At 38.1% G+C, this 27,441-nt stretch overlaps 3 protein-coding genes and 3 pseudogenes across 3 annotated transcripts; 3 read left to right on the forward strand and 3 right to left on the reverse strand.

Annotated features, from left to right (window-relative positions):
• The first annotated feature begins 771 nt into the window (after window positions 1-771).
• LOC126602151 (protein FD-like) lies at window positions 772-3,060 on the forward strand. Its single transcript, XM_050268982.1, has 3 exons — window positions 772-1,649; window positions 1,757-1,844; window positions 2,738-3,060. Exons 1-3 carry the CDS (start codon window positions 1,102-1,104, stop codon window positions 2,819-2,821), a joined length of 720 nt encoding a protein of 239 aa, XP_050124939.1. The 5' UTR covers window positions 772-1,101; the 3' UTR covers window positions 2,822-3,060.
• Window positions 3,061-7,644: 4,584 nt separating this feature from the next.
• On the forward strand, window positions 7,645-11,291 carry LOC126604645 (CO(2)-response secreted protease-like; annotated as a pseudogene).
• LOC126606077 (U6 spliceosomal RNA) lies at window positions 8,920-9,031 on the forward strand (annotated as a pseudogene).
• Window positions 11,292-11,659: 368 nt separating the features above from the next.
• LOC126604646 (SKP1-like protein 1B) lies at window positions 11,660-12,959 on the reverse strand. Its single transcript, XM_050271929.1, has 2 exons — window positions 12,550-12,959; window positions 11,660-12,073 (listed from the first exon to the last, which is right to left on the reverse strand). The coding sequence occupies exons 1-2, from the start codon at window positions 12,844-12,846 to the stop codon at window positions 11,900-11,902; spliced, it is 471 nt and encodes a 156-aa protein (XP_050127886.1). The 5' UTR covers window positions 12,847-12,959; the 3' UTR covers window positions 11,660-11,899.
• A 2,180-nt stretch (window positions 12,960-15,139) lies between these two features.
• Window positions 15,140-17,985, reverse strand: LOC126605718 (uncharacterized; annotated as a pseudogene).
• A 391-nt stretch (window positions 17,986-18,376) lies between these two features.
• Window positions 18,377-25,187, reverse strand: LOC126603378 (GDSL esterase/lipase EXL1-like). Its single transcript, XM_050270202.1, has 6 exons — window positions 24,916-25,187; window positions 24,686-24,816; window positions 24,577-24,603; window positions 19,241-19,447; window positions 18,902-19,160; window positions 18,377-18,761 (listed from the first exon to the last, which is right to left on the reverse strand). Exons 1-6 carry the CDS (start codon window positions 25,166-25,168, stop codon window positions 18,559-18,561), a joined length of 1,080 nt encoding a protein of 359 aa, XP_050126159.1. The 5' UTR covers window positions 25,169-25,187; the 3' UTR covers window positions 18,377-18,558.
• Window positions 25,188-27,441: the final 2,254 nt, after the last annotated feature.

Here is a 27,441-nt window from a genome sequence, read left to right on the forward strand (position 1 = left end):
AGTATTCATATATGTTTGTTTTAGGTTTCTTTTTCAAGATTTCTCAAATCATAAACGTTGATGGGGCTTCCTAATCGAATTGCAATGTTGCAATTTTCATGGAAGTTTCATCGTCATAGGGCTTCCTAATCGAATTGCAATGTCACATAAAGAGAAACTTGCACATGACATTGCATTTTAGGACCGTGAAACCACAGTAGTGGTCAAACTCTTTCATTTAAGTCCTTCCTCATTTCCTGGTTAGGGACCCATGTCACGTTCTCATTACTGGTTAAACTTTTGGGATCCTTTTCGTTTTTAATCTTTTCAACACACCATGAAATTGAGGGCTGAAGCTTTCTAACACATCTGGATCCAATTGCATTCAAAATCTATGCATATGTATATATCATGGTTTGTCAATGTGCATGAACATTTGGTACCTGACTAACACCACCATTACTGTTTCTATTCGACGAGCATTGTATGTTATTTAAAGACTGAAGACCCTTCTCAGTCCTCAACTCAGAATAAGCAGATCAAAGGAAAATTAATGAAATATCGATGTCATATATCAATAGCATATTGATACTACAAAAGAATATTTAAGTCATAAGTATTTTCGTCAAAGAGGGCTAGTGATATTTAGATTTTAAAAGGAGGGCTGTTTTAGATTGTAATTCAAGCCAATTTCCATAGATAAGGTACGTGATGATTCTTTTTGGAGGAAAAGGATCATCGCCGGATCTTTTCATACGGATTTTAGGAATCTCATGATCTTATTCGTTCATTATATATTGTGTGGTCAGAAATCAATTCAAAATTTAAAATTAAATATTAATAGTACTTAACGAAAACTGACTGCACGATATACGAACGGATAAGATCACGGGATCATTTTCCCTTTTTGGAGTCACGATAGCAACTTCCATGTATAAAAGTTATCCCCACGAAAGAGAAGTGGGCCAACATAGCATTGAAGTTACCCGTCAAATAGAAGACACTGAGAGAGAGGGCTTTATTGAAGTATTCTACCTCCTCCCCGGCATATAAAGATATCCTTCCACTGCCCTAAATTTTCCGGCTTCATCCATCTTCACCCCGCGAGTGATTCTATAAAACATGATTTCCACAACTACAAGTAGCTGTAGCACAAAGTCCATGGAAGATGTTTGGAAAGACATTAGCCTGGCGTCTCTTTCTCGTAACGCCAGCGACAACACCACCACCTCCACTCACCACCCCACTGCCGCTGCTTTTCGGGGCATCACGTTTCAAGATTTCTTGGCTTCTACTAGTACTACTTCCTCCAACATCGACCCACCACCACCCGCTGCTGCTAGTACTGTTCTACGCTTGAATTGTGGGACTCGATCTGATCTTAAACAGCATTTACTTGAAACCACTAGTGCTACTATCACTGGTCCTGCTCTATTGAAACCAAACCCAATTACTCGTCCTACTAGTACTAGTGTTACTACTACTACTACGAGGCCCAATTCTTTGAATAATCCCTCTTCAGTCTTCCCTTCTTGCTGCAAGAAAAGGGCTCTAGATGATCATGATCAAAATCGCGAGGATCATCACAACTCCACTAATGGCCGCCATAAGCGCATGATGAAGAATCGAGAGTCCGCTGCTCGCTCCAGAGCCCGAAAGCAGGAACCTTTCTGTCCATCTATTTCATTACTGATCGTGTGCTCTTACACTACTACTTTTGTTTTGTTTGGTTCGTGAATATATAGCATACTTTTGGAATTTGGATGCAGGCTTATACAAATGAGTTGGAGATTGAAATTGCACAGCTGCGGGAGGAAAATGCCAGGCTCAAGAGACAGCTGCAAGCAAAGTCGATGATCAATTCTGTATGTTTTTGCTTTCCTTTCAGCGTAGATTATAACTCGTATATATAAAAATAAATAAAGGAAAAATTAGTATCCGGTTCCTAGTTCTTACTGTTCATTGACTAAGATCTTATTAGTTCTCAAATTTTGATTTAAGTCCCTATCATTAATGTGATAATGAATTTACATGTTTATTATATAATTTTTAATATAAAAATTAGTAATTAATTTAGGGTTTAATACTCACACCTCTATTAAACTTCTAATTAATTTTCAATTCAAACATTTCCAAAATAATAAAAAATTAAATTAAATTAAGTTTGTACCTATTAGTTTTTTTTTTATATATATATAAAAAGATTCTCAATTTTTTTTAATCTTAAATGTACCCATTTTATATAATTTTTTAATTTTTTTAATCTTAAATGTACCCATTCTCAAATATATCAATTTGTTATATGTAAAATGTACGTTTTTTTTAATATAAAATCCATTCAAATTTTTTAATCCATGTTTAAACTTATATGGGTACATTTTTTTCGTTGATTTGAGAATGTATCCATGTTTTGGTACAATAACTTTTTTTGTTAATTTTGGTTAATGTACCCATACATATATGTACACACACACACAATATAATAGAGAGTATAATTTATATTTTATTATTTTTAATCCCATAAATTATGGGTTTTATTTAAAATCTTATTAATATAAACAATTACAAATTTCAATTTTTAATTTTTAATTTTTAATTTAAAAATATAGTAACTTACATTATTACATTAATGTTAGGGACCTCAATCAAAAACTAAAAACTAACAAGGTTTCAATCAAAGAATATTAATAGCTAGGGACCGCATCCAAAGTGTCCCATAAATAAATAAATAGGCTGATTGATTTTTCTGTGATTGCAGTCCTGCTTGGCTCCCTCTACCCTTGCTCAGCGGCTGCTTCCAAAAAGGCAAACCCTGTTCAGAACTTCAACAGCTCCATTTTGACCAGTTAAGGCAACCTCAAACTGCATGAAACAACCATTCCTTCCCTCCTATATGTAAAATGTTATGCCTTTCTTTTCTCTTTCATTCGCCTCCACCTTAACCTTATGCTTATCAGAAGAAATTAAAATAGTTTTGTTGAGAATGCGAATCCAATGTCGGAAGTTAAGGACTTTGCATGTGAATTGGACTACTTTCATATTACTAATTGATTTTACAGTGAAATCTCAACTTTTTCTAAATGTTTCGATAAACTTAACTTCTCGTATGTAAGTATTTTCTTTATCGCATTGTGTTTGTAGCATTATTCTTGTGCGATCGAGGGAGAGGGAGGAGTGGGTAGGGAACAGGTAAAATGCATGCTTCCAAACGAAAGCCATTTGCCACATATTGGTTAATCTATAATACTAGATGGGACATGTTTGGCTAATAATTAAAGTCATCGTATTTCCTAACCTTATCTCTCTCTCTCTCTCTCTCTCTCTCTCTCTCTCTCTCTCAAACTTCTTCTGTCTTCTTCAACTGAATTTTTTTTCTAGTTTCTATGGCAACTTTTGGAATTTTGCTCGGTAATTTTATGTTTGTCCTGCAAAATCCATGCATGTTTAATGTAAGCAATGTCGCACTAAATCAATGGTTTTACAGGTTACATTAAAACAATTAAAACGATATATAGAATTTCATATTTATACAAATTATATGATGTAAATAACGGTAAACTTTTGAAATGGTGTTACACAACTCAATATTGAGTCATGTAACAATATTTTTGAGCATTTATATACTGTAAAACACCCCACATTTGTTACATTATGAAATGTCTATGTACATGTGTTATTAAATAGATCAACTGACATAGCTTGTAGCTAGCTAGTACATTCGTTACATTATTATCATTCTTTTACAAATTATAAGATAATTACAATGCATGCTTAATCAAATTACGTCACAGTTAGGTATCAAGTTAACCATAAATATATATTGTTATTGTCATTCATGATCATGGGAATTGAAAAACCTCTTTATGAAGACAAATATAACTAACCAAAGACTCGTTGTTCACTTATTATATTAGTTTACTTGTGGTGTAAATTAATATATCGTGACATAAAATAACGTAAATACGGTACGCTTATCAATTATCATCTCAAGAAAATTGTTAATATAATCAAATCACCAAGTTGGTCCAATTATAAAACAATTTTTGTTTGCTTCATTGACAGTTCACACTCACACTTCACTAACATGTAATTATAATATTCTCGGTAATCATCTCTCTGGACTGAAGGGTTGTGGGAATGCAATTTTTAAGTTTGATGTGGGGGAGGGATCAATTTGGTGAAATGCTTTTGCAAATTGCAATTACTTAATTATTGATGAAGAGATAAGCATACCACTCTTGCCAAATTGCAATTAATTAATTATCAAACACAATATAAAAGCACAGAGAACGGTCTGGTGGTTTAATTTTTCACTTTTTGATAAAATTACGGATAAGGGTGGACGAACTGATGTGTTTTACTTTTAATTTGTAAAGTATGTTAAAAAAAATTAAATACACCTCTTATATTTTGAGCTGAACAATGACTGTCAGGTAGCCGAATTCCGACCGACACACCGAGAATTGCTTCGTTTACTCTTTAAGTAAGATTCGCTTCCCTCCTATTCTCATTCTTTTTCCTCCCCTCCTCTCACATATTACTTTTTGTCTTATTATCTTTATAAAAAAATTAATATAATATGTTGACGTGATTAAACCGTAATCATTCAAATAAGAAGAAATGAAAGAAAAGAAAAATTAGGAGGTCCTTCGCTGCCTGGTCGATGTCAGAGTTCATGTACGGTAATCGTGATCTGTGGGGATTGCATCATCACAAAGTCCATGGACACGATGAGGGTTTTGGACTCTATAGTTTTCAATTTGGGCCGACTCCCTACTCAAAGTAGTGGCCCGCCCAGTTGCGGTAGTCGAGCCGTTTTTCTTCTTGCTTTACCCTGAAATAAAGCAAAAATTACCCATATACTAAATTGTCATCAAAATTCAAAACCCCAAAAAAGTCAGTTCAAAATTTCTACCTCTATTTTATGTGTGGTTTCTATCATTGATTGACACGTATTAAGTTTATTTTATGTTCTGCTACACGAAAGAAACAGTGGGATTCTATGGTGAAGCCAACCCAGCCCAAACCCTCTAGAACCTACCCGTAATGTAATCACTGTTAAATTAAATGGCATAATTCATCTTTTTCATTTTTCTATTAAGTATTGAGTTTGACGTGTTTTTCCCAAGTGCGATGTTATCAAAGGCTTACATGTGAAAATGCTATTCTGTAAGTTGTGCTCTGCTACGCTAAAATTTCTAGTCTCCTTGGTTTATGAGTTTCTCTTTGTTATACGTATAATTACTGTATTTGTATTTAATGTGCATACATGGAAGACCCAATTTTCTTAGAAAATTAGAAGAGAAAATCATTATAAATTTGGCTCGCAACAGTAAGTTTGTGGCATCTGCAAGTTCCGGACAATGTTACTAATCATATTATTTCATTTCTTGCTATAAGTTATAACAGACCTCACTCGTTTCGGCTGTGTGTCCAAACGCTAAACCTAATTGGGTAATTTAAAAACTATTAATTGGATTGGATAAATTAAAATTTTATTGGCATTATTTTCTGTTTGAAATTTACAGTCAAATTAATTTGGTTTTTGATTGTTCCCTTTCCTGCAGTGTTGTAGGTAATTTAGTTTGCAAAGTATATCGTTGAGCATGCTTGCTTTTAAGGAGACCGTACGCAAACGAGGAACTGTTAGAAAGTGAATAGAATAAAGTTTTTGTCAGATGTAGGATCATCAAGGTTGTTTTCCATTAAAATTGCTTTAATGGAATTCTTGCTAAGATTTAAGCAAGCTAATTGCGCACTATTAAGAGAAAACTAACGCTTATGGAGGGATTCCATCCACTAATACAAAATTTAAGGCTAACTAATGTGGCTCGTCATTATTTAGTTATTGCGTTTGTTTTTCTAATTGTTTGTCAAATGTATAGAACTAATTTGGAGATTATGCACAACATAAAAAAATCTTTTAGAAACACATATTCCTCATGAACTATTGAGGGCACGGAGAGAAGAAGGTAAGTTGTTGGATGAATTGTGTGTGAATACAAGAACGAAAGCGATTTCCATTAAAATTGATACCACCAAAGCGTTGGAGTTAAGTACAGAGTGCCGAGACGCAACTTTGTATCTTGGCTGGTGCAAAATCCTTAATACTACCACTTGAAGTGGAGCACTTAACCATTTTGCCTTATCTTTGGGCTTTGGGCTTTGGGCTTTGGGCTTTTCGCTTCATAATTATGCACTTATGCTATAAGTGGTTTCATTAGAAACACTTGAACGTATTACATGATTAAGCATCTATCAAGTGCTTCTTCTTCAATAAACACTTCTATAAGATTATAACTCAGAAATACATTTTCATTTTTAAAAGAAAATTTTAAACATGACTCTCTTTTTGGAAACATTTTATTATTATTATTATTATTATTATTATTATTATTATTATTATTATTATTATTATTATTATTATTATTAGCATGGAATTCTTAATCTAAGAAGGGTACAAATTTTGAGGTTCATGGAGTTAAAAAAAAAAAAGAAGAAAAAAAGAAGAAAGAATAGCTAGAACGATGTGAGTTCTACTAGTATAACTAGAGAAATAAGAAAAAAATGGAAAAATGGAAATAGTAGTGGAGTACGTAGTGGAGCACTATTGAGTATATGATGCATTGAGTATGTGACATGTTTTGATGAGATCGAGAGTAATCACTTGTAAGATTTGAGGAAGGCTGCAGCTATTCTGTAAATATAACTCATAAGGGTGGGAATGGGGTTTCTTGTATCTAAATAACCACTAATCATTTCGTTTTCAGATTGATGTCAATACTCAAACATGTGAATATAGCATAAAGTATAGTCCACAACCACTATACATGCTTATCTCGCACGCACCACAAACGTGCATTCAAACCACCTTCCTAATTTTGTTTGTATTTTGAGAGAGAAGGATTTATATGCATCCTATCAATATTACTGTGACGTTTTAAGCCAATAGTATAATATAATGTGTAAGTTTATTTTCACATGGTAGTCTGTTATTGATTTTGGGATACTTTAAGTCATTGTTAAAGTTTAATAGATAGTTCAGTGTGTTACTACTAATCACACCGCTACTATCTCAACTTAATCACATGCATAGCTCGACATTACAAGAAACATCAATATAGTTGGCATTAAAACCATCCAATTTAAAGGGGATTTAATCATGAGGTTTGTAACGGGGGCATTTGCTTCAACCTTCTTGCTTGTATAGTCAAAGTAATCACGGATTAAAGGGGGTATAGTTAATTAGGCTGTTAGCCAATGACTCAAAGGCACGTGAAAATAGGCCATAGTTAAATAGCACTCAAATCAGTTCAAAACGCACTTTAAAGAATACTTTAGCCTTACACCCCACAAAATATCATTACAGAAGTGTAAGCGTGTGAGTCAGCACACAGATTCTAGGATTAAGCAAGTCCACTGATAAATCTGATACAAATATTCGACCGAAAAAAGATAAATATATCCGAAATTTCTTCAATCCTACTATGCAAGAAATTAGCCTTACCATTCAAAGTGCATGTGCATATATAATGGGGTCATTGTTCAGTTGAGTTGTTGATAAATAACCTGTTATCAAAATTTATGCTTAGATTGCTAATAATAGTATAATGGCAATGGCGTGCTCTGTAAACTATTTTCAGTTAGATATTTATTATAACGCGTGAAATAATACACTACATAACTTGTATTTTCAATTTCTATAAAGTTTCTCAAATTAGGATTAGGAATACTACTACGTACCAATACCATCACCACTGTACCGGCCTCCACCACCCCGATATCCAATTAATCCAATATAGATGAACGATGTGGCAATTAATGGAAATCAGATTATAAAATTAAGCAAGATAAGAGCGCAATAATTTGATTAATATGGGTGGGTTTAGAGTCTAGGTTCTAGAGATATAGCCTACTAATCCCACTATTGACTTGACGTATGTAGCCCAATTAAGATCTTTCCTCTTAACCACTTAAGTACGTAATCCTCGTCCTGTCACCTTTTATCTTCTATATATATATATATATGACACCAGTGAATTAGCTACCCAGGTACAAAAACAATCTCTTAGCTAGCTAGCTTAGCAGAGTGAAGTGCATGAACAAGAGAGAGATCAAAATGCGCATAAAAAACATCTCCGTTTTCACGTCTTTCGGTACTTTTCTCGTGCTCCTGATCATCGTCTCGTTTCATGTACAAACCAAAGCAGCTGATGGTGATGATCAGAATGCCGGGAGATGGAGTCGGAGCGACCGCGTTTATATCGTGTACATGGGTTCCGCGGCAGTCTCATCAACAAGTAGTGATGATCTTTCTTCCTTAAAGGATGATCATGCTCAGCTTCTCAGCTCTGTCAGAACACGGTCGGTAATTCTACGTATATTTTTAAGTATAATCAGGCTGTCCATTTAATCATGTACACGTACGTGTAACATGAAGATGAAGATTGGAACTACCTTTAGCTTGGAACTAATATGATTAACGTGTCTGTCTGTTTACTAATTAATTAGGTTATCCTACTAAATTGGAGCTAGTTAAGCTGTCCCCCCTTCCTAAACTTTACTACTTTATTCTGTCGTTAAAATTTTGATTTCATATGTTTATTGTAAGACGAAATTACTTGAAGTTGAAAGTTGAATAGTAAGGGTTATATTTGTGGGTGCAGGAAACCAAATGCAGTGGTGTACACATACAAGCATGGTTTCTCAGGGTTCGCGGCTCGTCTCTCGAACGAAGAGGCGAGATCCATTGCTGAAAAACCTGGAGTTGTATCAGTATTTCCCGATCCCTTATTGAAACTCCACACTACTCATTCTTGGGATTTCCTCAAGTATCAAACTGCTTTAAAAATCGACTCAAATCTTAACTCAAAAACCACGGACAGAGTTTCATCAGTTACCACCGATGGATCTGACACCATTATCGGTATTTTGGACACAGGTAACAAAATTGAGATTGTCCTTACAGTAAAATTGGAACAATACGGAGAAAATTAGCATGTTTCACGCGCAAGGATGACACACATGAATTGACTAAGGTTCGCAAGTCAATTAGATTAATAACGAAACCAAAAATTGAATCTAGGTATATGGCCCGAGTCGGAGAGCTTCAATGACAAAGATACGGGTCCGGTTCCGTCACGGTGGAAAGGAACGTGCATGAAATCCCATGATTTCAATTCCTCCAACTGTAATAGGTAATTTACTAACTCATCATTTAAATGTGTTACGAAAATTGATTTATTTCGTGAAATTATAGGTACTTAACAATCTGTTATTTTTATGATGAACGATCAGGAAGTTGATAGGAGCAAGGTTTTATAACACTTCTGAATCTGATGGCACGACAGAGATTGATTCACCAAGGGATACACTGGGACACGGCAGCCACGTGGCAGGAACAGCAGCAGGGACCGCTGTACCAGGCGCGTCCTACTACGGAGTAGCAGCTGGGACTGCCATAGGAGGCTCCCCGGGTTCAAGGATCGCCATGTACAAGGTATGCTCGGATGGAGGTTGTCGCGGCTCCGACATTTTAGCTGCCTTTGACGACGCGATTGCGGACGGGGTGGACGTTCTATCCCTCTCGCTTGGTTCAGCCAGTTGGTCTGCGCCGGAGTTGAGCAATGACCCCATTGCGATCGGAGCATTCCATGCAGTGGAGCAGGGGATTGCCGTTGTCTGCTTCGCCGGAAATGGTGGCCCTTACCCTGAAACCGTTGTGAACGTCGCACCTTGGATTTTGACAGTTGGCGCCACGACCATTGACCGAGATTTTGAGTCTGATGTGCTGTTGGGAGGGGGCAAGGTGATCAAGGGGAGAGGCATAAATTTTTCCAAACTCGAAAAACTGCCTGTCTACCCGTTGGTTTATGCTCTGTCTGCCGGCACACATGACGCTAATGAACTTAGTGCAAGGTAGTAATGCGATTTCAGGCTCCATCCCTAAAATTTCTGATTGGATATCTGTGATTCTCCGATCACATTGCTTCATGTACATTTTTCAGAAACTGCGAAGTAAATTCCATCGAGGCAGAAAAGATCAAGGGGAAGATTGTTCTGTGTGACACCGGCGGTGATTCTTCGAGGAATGGCCAGATTGACACAGTGAAGAGTCTGGGCGGAGTAGGTGTCATTTTTCAAGTAGAACATCCGGGGGTAGCTGCAGGTACATACGTAGCACTTCCGGCAACCGTCATCAGTGTAAAGGACGGTCAAGAAATCCTCTCCTATATCAACTCAACCAGGTAACCCTAACTCTGAAACCAAGCCAAATTTAACTTCATCAATTGGACCTTCATCTCAAAATTAATCGATTACTTATTTGTCAAGAAACCCAGTTGCAACCATCTTACCAACAGTGACGGTGACGAAGTATAAACCAGCGCCCATCGTCGTAAAATTTTCAGCCAGAGGACCTGCATCCGGCACAAGGAACATTCTCAAGGCAAGCCAGCTGGCTTCTCATTTCCGATACCTAATTTTCCAAGAAAAGAGAATACCAATATTTCTAACGTAGTTTGTTTGCTGCCTGATATTGCAGCACCTGGTGTGAACATTCTTGCACCATGGAAGGGCAATGATTCGTCTGTCGCTCTAGAAGGACAGGATCCGCCGCGATTCAATATCCTCTCGGGGACTTCCATGGCATGCCCCCATGTTTCGGGGATAGCGGCCACTGTCAAATCTCAAAATCCAACATGGAGTCCCTCTGCGATCAGATCAGCGATCATCACCACAGGTCGAGATTCTTATTTCACAGCATGTTTTACTTGTGAGCTCGGAAGTTCAAATGCAACTTTCTTTCTTTGCAGCATCTCAAACAAACAATCTGGGAATCCCATTTACTACAGAGAAAAATTCGACAGCCACGCCGTATGATTATGGCGCAGGGGAAGTGACGACAACCGGACCCTTACAACCAGGCCTGGTTTATGAAACCGAAACCGTTGACTACTTGAACTACCTGTGCTACTATGGCTACGACTTATCGAAAATTAAAACCATCTCAAGAACTGTTCCCAAAGAATTTTCTTGCCCCAAGGACTCCAATGCTGATTACATATCCAACATCAACTACCCTTCAATAGCAATTTCCAACTTTAATGGAAAAAAGAGCAAGAACGTAACCAGGAAGGTTACGAACGTTGCAGGAGATGGCGAAACGGTCTTCAGCGCTACTGTGGATGCGCCTAGCGGTCTAACTGTGAAAGCCTCTGCAATAAACAGCTGACCTAATAATATAGCAAACAGCTGCTGACAATGTAAAACCCGCGAATACCTGCTAAATGAAATGATAACACAAAATAAAACCCCGACCTGCTAATCAAATGCAACACCACAAGAAATCAAGAGATTGGCATGTCATGAAATGACTCCAAAGGATTTCAATGAAAACTTAAGCTGACCTCCACAGTCAATTTGGAAGGGGAAGCCCCTGCCTACAGCAGAAGCCACTCTTTATTTCAATCATTCATCTTCCCTAATCACCACATCCGACTCACTATGGTTTCATCACAATCCGGCCTTACCAATGCCAGTTTCCAATTATATTGGAAAAGACTACAATCTATACACATAAACTAAAATGCAATGATTTGGGTAAAATCAAAGAGGCCATATCAAATTGGAAATTCATTCTGCCTAAACAATCAATCAAATCAGAAGACAAGATTGAAGATAGAGTAAGAACCACATTTTAAATATATTATCATAACAAAAGAGAACCACTTAACATCGCAGTTTGCAGGTCTAGATGAGCTAGAAGTGAGGTGGAAGAAAATAACAGTCGTAAAGGACTTCACTGAGTCACAAAACGTTTCAGATAACAGATAGAAACTAAGTCACGAAACGTTTCAGATAACAGATAGAAACAGCACTCCACAACCACAGCTCATAAAAGAGTTCATCTCCAGGCCCTTCACTCAAAAGCCCATTGGTTCTCCCTGCGGACCTCCTCCTCTTCCTCGGGAGTAAAGTCGTTCTTAATGTTGAACGTCTTGCGAATCTCCTCAGGTGTTTTTCCCTTGATCATGTCCGCCACTGTTTGGCAAGTCAGGTCCAGCAAGCTCTTTATGTTCAAATAATTTGCAGCCTATAAACAACACAACTCAATAACATGTTTTCTCAATTAGTTTTACTACCAACAGAATACAGAAATACGTCATAGTACAAAGAAACATACATTGGGCACGTTCATAAGATCCTTTGCTAGAGCCTAGAGACAAGTAAAAATATTAAAAATCCAAGGGCTTCAGAAGCACTTGGGAGTGCTTTCCTAAAGAAGCACTTCCTATCACACCCAGAAGCACTTCTAAATTTTTTCTGCCAAACAGGCCCGTTGTAATCTTGTAGTCATCAAGTGATTAGTAAATATATAAGCACGAAAAATAATTAAAAAATATTTAATAATTAGACAAACAAATTCATGAATTTATTCCCCTAAAAGTTTCTAAAAACATCAAGACTTAGCAATCAGAAATCAGATAATCAGAAACCCTAAGGTAATAAAGCTGTAAAGTAATCGAACTGCAACAGCAGAATCGAAAAAGGAGGAAAAAAGAAGCAGACCAGGATGAGATCGAAAAGCGTGGCCTGGTCGACCTTGACGAATTCGGCGTCCCAAGCCTTGAGGTCTTCATCGACGGCGGGGCGTTCTTCGGGCTTAGCGGCCTCGACGTGCTTCCGGCAGTACTCGATGACCTTCGCCAAGATCTTGCTGGTGACGTTGGGCAGAGGGATCCCATTGTCGGCACAATCGTCCTCCACCATGTGCTTTATCGTCTGAGACTCCAAAGCCACCGCCTCGTCCACCTCAAAAGTCTCCCCGTCCGAGCTCTTCAGAGTTATCTTCCTCTCCGACGACATCGTTTGGATTGCTGCCTTAACCCGAAAACCCGAGAGAGAGAGATGATATTGGGATTTGATAGAGAACTGGAGAATTTGGAGGAAAAACAAAACAAGGTAATTTTATAAGAAGCCCGACAACTAGCTTCTCATTCTAATATAATATTTTTATTTAATAATTTAGTAATTTTATAAAAGGCATATATGTTTTGATGGCCTACGACATGATTGGAATAGTTAAAATAATTCTCACTCTCATTTTTATTTGTTGGAGAATTTTATTGAAAAATTTCCAGTACGGTTTATTTTAACGAAAAAATTACATTTTTACATTAAAAAGTTAATGCTGATATTATTTACTTTAACAAAAAATCATATTTTTACACTAAAAATTCAATATTGATACTATTTATTTTATCATTTATTTTGTCCTTATCATTAAAACTCAAAGTTTTCAAACCTTTTTTCATTATTATTATTATTTTTTTGGGTGAAGAAAGGAGATTACTGATGAGTAGATTTTATATTATATATTTTACCCTAATCTTAGTATATTTTGGTAAATATTTTGAAAGAATTTTGATACTTTGAATTGTATTTTTAATATAGGACTTTCGACTTCCTCTGGAGCAAAACAGGACCAAATGGACGAATTTTGGAGTAATTCCAGTTGGAGGACGTTCATGAGTCACTTAGCTTGATCGTATCAAAATTTGGGATTTTTCCATCAAGCGGTTATTTTCTGGCGATAAAATAAAGAAGCAATGCGCAGTGCTGGAAAATGACGTTTTTGAGCTTAAATTGCGTTTTTGGAGCCCAAGATGACCTCAGATTGGTTCGTGGCCTTCTGAAGAAGTGTTTAGAATATTCCAAACATTAAATCCAGCTATATTGGGCCAGTTTTGGAGCAGCTTATGAGTCCAAAACGTGGCTGTTCAGATTTTAGGCGAATTTTACCATTTAATTTAGGGTTATGTTTCCTATTTTATTGGAATTAATTTTAGTTTCCTAGGGTTTGTGTGGTGGCTTAGCAGTTATATTGCTTGGCCGTCTACCATATTAGACTAGGCTTTCTTTTATGCAATTTTGAAGACAGAGAGAATTGCTAGGGTTCTTGAAGATTTTCTACTCTAAGGTGTTTTCAATCCTTTTCTTAGTAATATTTTCTATGATTTCAATTATGAATATGCAGAACTAATTTCTTTTGCTAGGGCGAAACCTTGAGCCTTAGCATGAATATGTGATTTTTATTTAATTGCTTATGATTGATTGCATGCATACTTTGAATTGTTAATTACCGGGATAAAAACTATTTAATTGTCTTAATGCCTGATCACCATTAGGATCTTTAGAAAAGTAATTTGATGCAATTTTGGTCGGAAGGTTCCCTGAAATTGACGTTGGCTTCTTGTGATTAATAATTGTAATTTCACTTAGGATGAATGAATATCACGTCTTAAGGATTGCATGGTTTTTCAAATGATTTTCATAAAGCATAATGAGTCTTTCATGTTCAGATTTGATCCGAACGTCCGGACGGGTTGCATGTTAGATATACGTTCTATGTTGGAGGTTCCAAGTAGAATATGAATTAGGAAAATCTAACCTTCAAAGTGGCATGTATAGATCATAAGTAATGCCTAAAAATTTATAGGATTGCTAGGTGATGGTGGAACCCTAGTGCTTTCTTAATTTTATTCTCCCAAAACTGTTTTCTTTTCTCTCTAGCTCTAATATTGGAGATTGTTTATTTTAATTCATTAATTTCGTTTTTATTTTAATTAGGTTATAAAATCAATCACTTCAATTTCTACTTTACAATAATTAAATAGAATCTGATTAGTTTCGAATTATTTAATAGTCCCTGTGGAGACGACCTTGCGAGATCCGTTTATACTACAATAACCTTGTGATTCTTGCAAGTAAAATAGGAGATTTAAGCCCGTTCACATGAGTAGTAAAAATCCTATCAATTACAACCCAAAGAGAACTACAAAACAACAACAAAACGAGTCCAAGAGACTCCAGCAGCATCATCAATAAGAGCTGATTTAATTCAAACATGATCAAATACAAGACCACCAATATTTATATTATAACTTCAGTTAGCCAACTGATCCGTCACAATATTCTTTTCTCTGTAAATATGATTCAATTCACACCTCCTCAATTATCTCATCATTAATCTGCGGTTATGCATAATTGTCTCCAAAGGATGAAAATTATCAACTTGGGTTTGCTTCAACAACATAACAATAGCCTTGAAATCCATCTCAATATGAAGATCAGAAGCACCCTTATTAATAACAAGCTGTAAACCAAATCAAATGATGTGCATTATTGACTATATTGAAAATGTTGTCAGCTCTATAACACGTATGTGGCGTTAATTTTAAAACGTGTAATAGAGTTCTTGTCATGTGAGTTTTGAGCACAAATTGAAGGTTCAACAAATCAAATGTTTGGATGGCAAAATGTCAGGAAGATGAAGTCAAATATCCCATTTAAACCTATTCCCCATCCAACTGAATCTTCCGAATCATCAGCAACGGTAACAGCCCATTCTAAATGTTTGGGATTCGACTGCTTCATCTCAATCCAACCCCCAAGCTTTGTGAACTCATCAAGTTCTGATTCCAACATCAGAGCAACAGATCCAGTTGACCGATTGTCCTGTGAGTTTGTTCCTAGGGGTGGAACAAGGGCTTCAATCATTGTCTCGGGGGATTTGCGATGCACCAAACTGCTAAAAGGAATTGTAATAGCTCCAATTCTATGCTCCCCACATTCACCTGATAACTTAGGTAGTTGATAGACCCAGAAGCGAGAGCTTTGCTCCTCTAGGAAGTTGATAGACAATTTGCTCAAAGGTGCTCAAGCAGCGCCCAACCCTACCTGAACTCGGTTGCATTGCCAGTACGGAAACAAACTGAGCCAAGGAAGCAACAACATTTGATTTTTTTCACCATTAAGCCAATTGCACTGCCAGTGGCCCAAATGATGAAAGATCAGTAAGGCCCTTCCCCTGTCATGAGAAAAGAAAATCATCTCTGATTTACTAAAATCCATAACAAGACCGATGTAACACCAAAATATGAAAACTTTTCAGGCATGATTGCCGCAAAATAAACACTCTTACCAATGATATGGTGACCCTAGCTGATTCTCAAAATAAACTTAAAGAACCGAAAAGATCACGGACTAGGATAAACACCGAGTAAGCCATATGCAAATTATGTAAGCGTTAAATGTTCTGTAAGCAAACAGATACAATCGTTAGGTAGATATTACTTTGTGAGTCATGACCATAATACTATCAAATAAGCACCTGAAAAGCATTCCAATTTCCACTGATGCATACATATCTTATCAGAAAGAAAAGGAAAAGGAATACTGGAAACAATCTAGGAAACCATTGACATCAATGCGTGTAATACCTGGTGAGAGGACTAGTAATAACCGCAACATCCCTGCACTGAGCTCCCACTGGAATTGCAATTACAGACAACCAGTTGCTACCATTTGCCGTATAGGAAGCTTTTGCTAGAGAAGGTGGGCATTCTGAAAGATCAATGCCCACTCTTGTGCCTTTGGCCGGCCACGAATTCTGCAACAAGCGTATCATTCTCCCTAACAGTAGTTTAAAAAACAAACCTCGAATCAACCCCAGTTCTCATTCCGGCTCGAGTAAGAGCATCAGAGCTGTGATCAACCTCATCCTCACTATTAAGTGTTAGGAATGTCGGTACTACAAGATAGAGAATGCTCAAGGTAAAGTAGAAAATGGACACCAAGAATTTATGTGGTTCGGCAATTTATGCCTACGTCCACGAAACAAGGATCAGTCTTCACTACATGAAAAAAGATGAGTACAACAAGAGTAGTCTTACCAAGCCAAAGACAAGGCTTGATGGATACAAGAAAGTATGACATACACTTTCTATCACTCTAAACTTCACTCACAATGTGTAGTGGAACACTCTCACTCTCACTCTCACTCTCACTCTTGGAGTGGAACTCTAGCTTTGGACTTGATCCTTTGCTACTCACACTTGGTTCTTAATTGGTTACTTCACTACAACATCACACCCATATTTATAGGTGAGGGTTTTGCATTCTACTAGTTTACATTGTATTCTTCAAACCTCTGGCATAGAAAGATCTAGACTAGCCACAAAATTGTAGCTTCTAGATCTTTCCGTTTGCAACCAAGGAAGCTAATACTCTCTAGCTTCTTCCATCAACTTAATAACATGCTAGAATTGTCTAGCATGCTCCAACCACCTCACTTGCTTACTAGAATAATCTAGAACATTGATCATGGGCTGGACCATATACCAACATTAAGCACAAGTAAGAATGCCCCCAAGAGATCAACCTCATCCGCATATAAGTGTTTAATAGCTTAGTGCTTTATTAGTCATCTATATAATCTGAATAAAAGCTTGTTTCGGAATGCTTCTGGAATTGCCAAAAGTGCTTTCAATTCATATAATCAAAACTGCTTTTAGCAGTGTTTAGCAGCAGAAACTAAAAATGCTTCTGGGTTATAGAGGCACTTATAAGTGCATTCCGGAGAAGCACCTGCCAGGCTGCCACACTTGAATTTTGAATTTCTTCCAATAAAAGCACTTGTAGCAGAACATTCCCCAAAATTTCTCACCATGGGTGCTCTAGTATTTCAAATCAAATTACTATCAGCTTCGCTTAAGGTTGGTTATTAACTAATTAAATCTGATCAAGCAAACAGCAAAACGAATTAAAACATAAAAATATATGTGACAAAAATGGAAAGGAGCATTTTCGGAAATACCGGATGTCGGCGAGCTGAAGGCTGAGGGCGGCCATGGACGAGGCTGCCGAACAGTTCCTGGGTCGATTTCGTGAAGCCTCGTATCTTGTCTGAAACAAAAGCTACGGGTTCCATCTTAGAAACCTTACCAACACCTACTGACCCAGCCAACGAAGTATTACTGGAAGCGATTTTTCGGAAACTCCGAGGGTTTTTTACATACCTAAACCGCTGGAATTTCAAAATCCAGACTCAACGCGAGAGCAGCAAGCCGGCAAGCATTTGGTCCACTGAACTTCCTTCTTTTCTCATTTTGCTTTCTTCGTCTTCTTTTTCTTTTTGCTTAAAATATAAACACTGGTCCTGGTCCTTGCCACGCTTGTTTTTGAGTTGAAAAGTTAGCATTTTATGTTTATTCATTTTAAGAAAATTAGGTAAAATGACCATAACTCAAATCTTAATTGTTGAATTAGTCAAAATCAGATATCGACAACATAGTAAAAATTAATAACTTCAGCAACTGAGATTTTCAAATATATAATTTCTGACGATTTCTTATAATTTTTCGCATAACAGAAAAATACTATGTTGACTTATCAACAAGAAAATAGCACATAATAAATGTTACTCGCTAAGAATCAATTAGAACATGACAAGTGGTTAGCTGAGGGGTTATTTTTCTCCAGGAACACAAACTCTACGTATTTATATAAAACTTATAATTGTTGAGATTCTGTTACTAAATTGCTATAGAAGAAGTTCGCAATATCCCCTTTGTAATCATTGTTTTGATGACTCAAATTCAATACCCTTTTGTTTTATTTCTCCATCAACATCAAGTATGAAGCATACATCCCCAACTAAATCATGATTAGTACATAAATAAATACTGATTAATTTTGACTAAATTAGTAAGTTCTTCAGCAAGGTATATAATCCCTTTATCTTTGGCTGAATAAGTCGTTAATGCACTTTTGGAGTAACTTTGGGACTAATAACTTGTATACTCTTTCAGTTGGATGATAACTGTCCCAGAAAACGTACTCTCTGGTATTGTTGCATGTGTTTGGTGACAATCGGTTGCACAATCTGACTACCTCTATTCTTCCTGTTCCACAACAACCTTTGTCTTCAACTTTAAATCCTGCATGCATAAATTCATCAGACTTCACGTAATTAACTTGGATAGGAGAGTGTGTCACATTTGTACCCAAGTGTGTTTTCGATTGGATTAGAAATCGCTCGAATGAAAGAAGCAAAATGTAGATATAATTGAATTAGTACCATATTTTTGTGGCTTGAGGATGATATCCATGAGTGGACGGTAGACATCCATCAAAACCACCACTTTGGCATGGAATAGCTGCTTGTTAAGGCGGTCCACCTCCGCGGATAGCTTGGAGTTGAACAACTCTGCTGCTTGATTGTATCTCGCAACACAATTTCTTTCTGAACCTCCGTCTACAGTTCTCATTGATGGCAAACATCCAACCGGCGGTAGCCCAGAAATGACAATCCTCCGTGCTCTCGATGCATATAATTCCTTAGTTTAGTTTATATTTAATTAGTACTGCTTTTATAACATGTTTACATACTTGGAACCAGAGAAGTTGAAGTATATACCTGCAGGAAGGCTGAAGCCTCGACCACCATAAAATCAGTGTAGGCATCTATATCGTATTGCAAGGAGCGTGCAGGTGTATGAAAGTAGGTATTCACTAGGTCGTCACTGCCTGTTACCACAAAGTGTAGGCTCTTGCTTACAATGCTCTTTGCTCTCTTTCCTCCAACATAATTTTTCAGCTTCTCTTTGTATTCTTTCAGCAGTAGTAATTTGTTGGAAGCTAACCAGCTCCTGGAGTCGGGGAGTCGAAGGCAGCAAGATACTCCCGAGCAAAAGGATGTCATCTGCATCGAAGAAGAAGAAAGAAAATGAAGGGTTCTAGTCTCCAACGGCTAGTTTTGTTTTTAAATGTTTGTGTAAGTGTGTGAGTGACAAATGTACACTCCAGATTAAATCATTTAACCCCAAAATGAAGGGTTAAGATGTAATCTGGAGTAGTAAGGCTTAATGGTTGTTAAGGCCTCTTGTCAATCACCTTTTGTAGAAAGTATGGGTGATGGAAATGCACCATACTCTTGTGTAAAAATCACTCTTCTTATTCAATCAAGGCTGCTGCATTATTTGCATAGCAGAAACCAATCTCCAAGTTATCTTTTTCAATTTCTCTACTATCCTACCAAAAAGAAACCGATTCAAACACTCAATCAAAAACACAAAATAAACAAACTTTATCATGGCCTCAGAGCTTTGTTATTGATCTTACAACTTTCGGGGCGTAATCTGTGCAAGATAAGATCTTTGGGAGCACCAACGTAGTGTCTTCTATAACAATAATCAACAAACAATTCTGGAAATGAAAGGATCCAGCAGTAGCAGTGAGCTAAAAGCTCCAGTCTTTGATGGGGAGAATTATGATTTTTGGAGAATAAGAATGACAACCATTTTCAAATCCTATGATCTATGGGATATGGTTCAACATGGGTATGAACTACCTGAGATGGAGATCGATGCTCTAGAGGAGGATCTCACAGAAACACAACTCAAAACACTGAAGCAGAATCGGATGGAGGATGCTAGAGCACTTGGAATCATTCAAAGTGCTGTCTCAGACACCATTTTTCCGAGGATAGCAAATGAAGAGACTGCAAAGGGAGCTTGGGAAGTTTTACAGCAAGAATACAGAGGAGACACCAAAGTTAGAAAGGTAAAACTTCAGTCCCTTAGAAGAGATTTTGAGTATACAAGAATGAGGGAAAATGAGCTGTTAAAAGACTACTTCACTAGGCTGTTTGATGTTGTAAACAAGATGAAAACATATGGTGAGGAACTGCCTAATGAAAGAATTGTCCAAAAACTGTTGATTAGTTTGACTAAACCCTATGATTCAATAGTGAGTGTTATAGAAGAAACCAAAGACACTGAAACACTCAGTGTACAAGAGGTGATGGCATCCTTAAGAGCTTTTGATCAAAGGCTCGAGAGGCATGCTGACTCTGCACCTGAGAAAGCCTTTCAAACACTCAATGTTGGATCTAGCAGTCAAGCCAGTGCAAGCAATCAGAAACCACAGTGGAAGGGCAAAAGCAAGAAATGGGAAGGAAAAGGGTATCACAACTCAAGACCTAACCAAGGCAGCAACACCAATGTAGGTCCAAGAACCAAGCAGCAATGTAAGCACTGTGATAAATTCCACCTTGGAGAGTGTTGGTTCAAGGACAAGCCTAGATGCCACAAATGCAACAGGTTTGGGCACATTATGAAGGACTGCAGATCAAAGAATGTGCAACAAGTAAACTGTGCAAATCAAGTGGAAGAAGAAGCAAATGTGTTCTGTGCTTTCAATGCAAAAATGGAGAGAAACAATGAAGTGTGGTACATTGACAGTGGCTGCAGCAACCACATGACTGCACATGAGTCTTTACTTATTGACATCGACACAAACTTCACTGGAAAAGTGAAAATGGGTGATGGAAACATTGTCAAAGCCACTGGAAGAGGAACTCTGGTTATCAACACCAAGAAAGGAAGAAGATGTATAAGGGAGGTGATGCTAGTGCCTGGATTGGATGAGAATCTACTTAGTGTGGGTCAAATGATGGAGCATGGCTATTTCCTACTCTTTGGGGGGACTGTGGTTGAGATCTATGATGACAGATCCCTATCAAACTTGGTGACCAAAGTGGAAGTGAAAAACAGAAGCTTTCCACTTGTACTGAAGTACTTAGAAGAAGTGGCAAAGAAAGCAAGTGTGACAAGTTCTATGAAACTATGGCACAAGAGACTTGGTCATTTAAACATGACAAGCTTACAAAATCTGCAAAAGGATGAAATGGTGCAAGGTATACCAAAAATGGATCAATGCAATGAAATCTGTGAAGGGTGTGTGTTTGGCAAGCATCACAGAGATTCATTTGAAGCTGGAAAGGCTTGGAGGGCAACAAAGCCACTCGAATTGATTCACTCAGATGTGTGTGGACCAATGAGAACAACAACAATCAGTGGAAACAGGTATTTCCTAACCTTCATTGATGATTATTCACGGATGTGTTGGGTGTATTTCATGAGGTTCAAGTATGAGGTATTCACAATATTCAAGAAGTTTAAGGCAATGGTGGAATTGCAAAGTGGATACCAAATCAAAAGACTAAGAAGTGATAGGGGTGGTGAGTACACCTCACATGAGTTCAATGTATTTTGTGAAGATGTGGGGTTAGAGAAGCAACTCACTGTGGCATATACACCACAACAGAATGGGATTGCAGAAAGGAAGAATAGGACTATAGTCGAAATGGCTAAGTCTATGATGCATGAGAAGAACATGCCTTATAAATTTTGGGGTGAAGCTGTGAACACCTCAGTGTATCTATTGAATAGGTGTCCTACTAAGGCATTGGAGAAGAAGACTCCATTTGAAGTGTTCAGTGGAAGGAAGCCTTCTGTGAAGCATCTGAGAGTGTTTGGCTCAGTATGCTACAATCTCATCCCTCATCAACTAAGGCACAAGTTGGAGAAATCAAGTAACAAGGGTGTTTTTGTAGGCTATGGTACCAGTGAGAAAGGATACAGAGTTTATAATGTATTGACTCAAAAGATAATCCTATCAAGGGATATTATCTTTGATGAAGACTCAATGTGGAACTGGGATACAATGGTAGAGGAAAAGGACAGTGTCTCTCTACAAATTGACCTAAACAAAAGGCAAACAAGGGAGCCTATAGAGACCTCAGTTCAAGAAGAAGTCACAGATAATGGTGACATACAAGGGACTCCACAGCAAGCTACTATGAGTCCACAATCAAGTCAATCACAGACAACAACTCCTAGTTCAACTCCAGTAAGATTGAGAAATCTGGATGAGATTTATGCTACATGTAATTACTGTGTAGTAGAACCAGAAACGTATGAAGAAGCTGAGAAAGACAAAGCTTGGAAGAAAGCAATGAAGGAAGAGCTTGAAATGATAGAAAAGAATGACACTTGGGAACTTGTAAATCGACCAAGTGAGAAGCCTGTGATTGGTGTAAAATGGGTGTACAAAGTGAAGCTAAATCTAGATGGTTCTGTGCAAAAGAACAAGGCCAGGTTAGTGGCCAAAGGTTACTCACAGAAACCTGGTGTAGACTTCAATGAAACCTTTGCTCCAGTAGCAAGGTTAGACACCATAAGGACCTTGATAGCACTAGCAGCCAAGAAGGGTTGGAAGTTGCATCAATTGGATGTTAAATCTGCATTTCTAAATGGAGTGCTAGAGGAGGAAGTGTTTGTGGAACAACCTCAAGGGTTCACAAATCAAGAGTTTCCAGAAAAAGTGTACAAGTTGAGGAAGGCTCTTTATGGCCTAAAACAAGCTCCAAGAGCTTGGTACAGTGAGATTGATTCATATTTCATTGAGAAAGGATTTCAGAAAAGTCCTAGTGAAGCTACACTCTACACCAAGACAGAAAGCAACAACAAGACACTCATTGTCTCAATCTATGTGGATGATGTTGTCTACACTGGAAATGATGCTGCAATGATGGAAGAGTTCAAGGAAGAAATGATGAAGAGGTACGAGATGACTGACCTAGGCCTCTTGCATCATTTTCTTGGCATTGGGGTAATTCAAAAAGCAAGTAGCATTTTTATTCATCAAAAGAAGTATGCTGAAACTTTGCTTGAAAAGTTTGGTTTGAAAGGTTGCAAACCAGTTTCTACACCCTTAATTGCAAATGAGAAGCTCAAGAAGGAGGATGGAAGTGAACCTGCAGATGCTAGTCTCTATAAAAGCATTGTTGGCAGTCTATTGTATCTAACAGCAACAAGGCCGGATCTGATGTTCTCAGCAAGCCTACTTTCTAGGTTTATGCAGAATCCTAGCAAGATACATATGGGCACGGCTAAGAGAGTGCTAAGATATGTGCAAGGAACTCTTGATTATGGGATCAAATATGAGATGGGAAAGTCATCTATTCTAATTGGATTCTGTGACAGTGACTGGGGTGGCAGTGAGGATGATAGTAGAAGCACATCGGGCTATGCTTTCACTTTCGGATCAGGGGTTTTTTCATGGGCCTCTGTGAAGCAACAAAGTGTTGCACTGTCCACAGCCGAGGCAGAGTATGTAAGTGCATCAGAAGCTACATCTCAAGCCATTTGGCTAAGGTTCATACTTAAAGATTTTGGCGAATTGCAAGTTGAAGCCACACCACTTCTGTGTGACAACACCTCTGCAATTGCCATGACTAAAAACCCAGTATTTCATCAGAGAACAAAACACATCAAGAGAAGATATCATTTCATCAGAGAAGCATTGCAAGACAACACAATCAAGCTAATCTATTGCAGCACAGAAGATCAGATCGCAGACATATTCACAAAAGCACTACCGAAGGAGAGATTCAATTACCTGAGGGGTTTGCTCGGATTGACTCCCAGAAGCAGTTTAGAAGGGAGTGTTGGAAGCTAACCAGCTCCTGGAGTCGGGGAGTCGAAGGCAGCAAGATACTCCCGAGCAAAAGGATGTCATCTGCATCGAAGAAGAAGAAAGAAAATGAAGGGTTCTAGTCTCCAACGGCTAGTTTTGTTTTTAAATGTTTGTGTAAGTGTGTGAGTGACAAATGTACACTCCAGATTAAATCATTTAACCCCAAAATGAAGGGTTAAGATGTAATCTGGAGTAGTAAGGCTTAATGGTTGTTAAGGCCTCTTGTCAATCACCTTTTGTAGAAAGTATGGGTGATGGAAATGCACCATACTCTTGTGTAAAAATCACTCTTCTTATTCAATCAAGGCTGCTGCATTATTTGCATAGCAGAAACCAATCTCCAAGTTATCTTTTTCAATTTCTCTACTATCCTACCAAAAAGAAACCGATTCAAACACTCAATCAAAAACACAAAATAAACAAACTTTATCATAATTGTTCTGATAGCGGTATAACAGACTGAATATGATCATTTTTTTATCATACTATTCAGCAAAATATGACTAAAATCAAGAAAAAAAATGAGTACATATGTGTGTACCATCATCTCAGATGTTAATGGATCGAATCCTGAAGCGCCTGAAGCAAAGCTTACTCCGGTGGGAAAGTCCTTCTTTTGGAGACTTGGATCAAGATACGCCGGCAAAAGTTTTTTGATTCCCAGTTCCTCCACTGAAAAAAGAATTAATTAGTAGCCGATAACATTAGTAATTAATTTGATTAGGACTTGTATTATGTATAATAATATATGATTAAGAGATTATTACACACCAAAGATGTCTGAGGGCACCTTGCCATTGCCAAATCTTCCGGTAGCTACTCCTCCCATAAAATCTCTTCCATATGGGGGAAAATTGCTTTTAATAATTGTTACAAGGTTGTTGTTGTTGCCTGTATCGACGATTGAATCCCCGAACATAAAAACAGCAGGAATTGTAACATTTTTTGGTAGCTTCACAGTTGCTTGGGCAGTAGAGAATATCAGGTCTAGAGAACCAAGCAAAAAGAAAAATAAACTGGTCATTGCAGCTAATACTGCAGGAGAAAACAATGAAGTTTTCTCATGATTCGCATTACGTATGGAATTATAAACACGCAAGAAGAATTCACCATATGTGTGAGTGTCAGTTGCGTGACTTCGGGATCAATTGCTTGCAGGGATCTGTTACCGCGCATGCAAAAGGCGTGCTTTCTGATCATATTAATTGAAACACTCTAAAATGCACCTACAAAATTCATCGTTTATTCCCCTGCATGGTAACTGAGTCCTAACCATATACAAGTGTTGACCCTAAAAACTACCAAGCCTATGTGGCGCGCAGACCGAGTAATCTATGAGCTAACTACGTCCTTCGGTTGAATGTGGGGGCGTGCCAACTCGTCGGCCGAGGAGTAAAATATGCTGATGTTGTGTTGAGTGCGCGGCTGACTTCTGCGTCTTGCGATTGCGACCGAGGAAGGAACACGTCTCGGCCTTTTGGGTTTTCGAACCTGAAGACAAGGCTACTATTCTTACGAAGTTCACAAATCGTCGTCGTCGGATTCGGTCACAGTGATGGTATTAGTCAGAGTAAACTCACACCGAATCGACACCAAAGTGTAAGGGCACAAATACTCAAAGCGGATATATGTCTTAGCAATAAACGTAGTTCGGCCGTCGGAATGCCGAACTCTAAATCCCACTTGAGAGTATCCAATCATAAACTAACTCGGCGTGCAATGTGCCGAGCCTAATAAACTGTAACACCTCACTTTGCCGAGATGGCTAATAAGATGACCTCGACCAATAAGGATTCGGAAATCCTTTTCAATCGAGACTTGGATAGATAACCAGTCACCCTCGATGTAGTGCTATCTATGCTGACTAAAGATGCTGCGAGACCGACTGGTTCTACGGTGACAGTGCTATCTATGCCGACTGAAGATATTACCGGCTGCCTTCACAGTACTGTTTATCCAAACTGAAGGTCTGTCGGCGAAAAAGGAAAAGGAAAAAGTCTCAAGGTAGTTGAGAGAATTTGCGCAGGGCAGTTGTGTGTTGAATTGAAGGGGGCTTGTTTTGATGTCTTCTCTCCCTATTTATAGCAGCCAACCTGTATTGAATCCTATTCATTCCTAGATTAGAACTCTTTCTCATAATCCATCTTTATCTCGACTAATCCTATTCCTACTAGGACTTTGAACACAACTCATTATAAACCGTGTTCAATCTCAGCATCCTGATCCCGTCAAAACTCCCTCTCATAACAAGATTCGTCCACATTCCTCTTTCCGATAGGATATGATCCACTTCGACTGCTTGGCCCATGGGCTAAATAACTTCTGGGCCGAGGATGAATCTAACCTCGGCTTATCTCATTCTGGACTGAAACAGATCTAACTCGGCCCAAAATAGTATTTTTGGGCCCAAACATTACCCCCTCGCTTCTGAGGTCATCAACCAATACTCTTTAGTTCGAGCCTCGACCTTGAATAAGTGAAACCGACTCTCGGGAACTGCCACCACGCGCATTTATGAGGCGTGATACCTCAATCTCGATTTACAAATCGTCATGTCGCGTGTCAATCCCCTGGTTACCCTAGCAGCCTTTAATCATGATCCTTGAAACCATGCAACCGCCGAAACGTCTCTCTTGCATTAAAACCGCCGTAACACGCCATCGTGCGTCCTCAATCCGTGAAAATCTCGATCCTCTCGCCTCGATTTTCTGATCGTGTACAATAATTAACATATCTCCAGCTTGATTTTGAAAATCAACCGTTTAGCATTCCGTTCCCAAATGCTTATAAATACTTAGACTTTTCCATTCATACCTTACGCTCTCTCAAACCTTTGAAATTTTCTTGCCGTTCTGTTTTCTTCTAGAAAAACTTCAAAAACAAGGATTCTTCTTGTTCATCTCAGAAATTTCTAACCTTTCTCCAATGGCTTCCTTTGTATCACAACTCTCTTCTGAGTGCGACAAGTGCAAGGATTTCATTGATCAGCACGCTATCAAAACAATGCGTTTCGAAGGTGAGTCCAACACTACTCACCAAGTTCTGGGCCCATTCTTCAAGGATACGGTGCCGTCATCCATCACCAACTTGTTCAAAAAATACTGTTTGACAGGTTTGCTGCAAGGATTCGATTGGTTGAAGTGGTGCCAAACAAAACCCCAAGGATCTTGGCCTTCACCCAATGCAAACTGGGTGGCATGGGTCATTCGAATGGAAAAGTTCTTTGGCAAAGAGTGGAAAACTCTTGGTATTTACGACGCAATTAAGTTCTCGACTATGGAGATTACAATGGATAAA

Source organism: Malus sylvestris, chromosome 15, assembly GCF_916048215.2.
Source record: "Malus sylvestris chromosome 15, drMalSylv7.2, whole genome shotgun sequence".
NCBI classification, from domain to species: Eukaryota; Viridiplantae; Streptophyta; class Magnoliopsida; order Rosales; family Rosaceae; genus Malus; species Malus sylvestris.

Coding starts and splice junctions, on each gene's coding strand:
- LOC126603378 (XM_050270202.1), bottom strand. CDS start 25,168: ATGACCAGTTTATTTTTCTTTTTGCTTGGTTCTCTAGACCTGATATTC. Junction 24,604..24,685: donor CATTAACATCTGAGATGATG/GTACACACATAT, acceptor GATCATATTCAG/TCTGTTATACCGCTATCAGA. Junction 19,161..19,240: donor AGGCTTCAGCCTTCCTGCAG/GTATATACTTCA, acceptor AACTAAACTAAG/GAATTATATGCATCGAGAGC.
- LOC126602151 (XM_050268982.1), top strand. CDS start 1,102: ATGATTTCCACAACTACAAGTAGCTGTAGCACAAAGTCCATGGAAGAT. Junction 1,650..1,756: donor GCCCGAAAGCAGGAACCTTT/CTGTCCATCTAT, acceptor GCAGGCTTATAC/AAATGAGTTGGAGATTGAAA. Junction 1,845..2,737: donor CAAAGTCGATGATCAATTCT/GTATGTTTTTGC, acceptor CTGTGATTGCAG/TCCTGCTTGGCTCCCTCTAC.
- LOC126604646 (XM_050271929.1), bottom strand. CDS start 12,846: ATGTCGTCGGAGAGGAAGATAACTCTGAAGAGCTCGGACGGGGAGACT. Junction 12,074..12,549: donor CGCTTTTCGATCTCATCCTG/GTCTGCTTCTTT, acceptor TGTTGTTTATAG/GCTGCAAATTATTTGAACAT.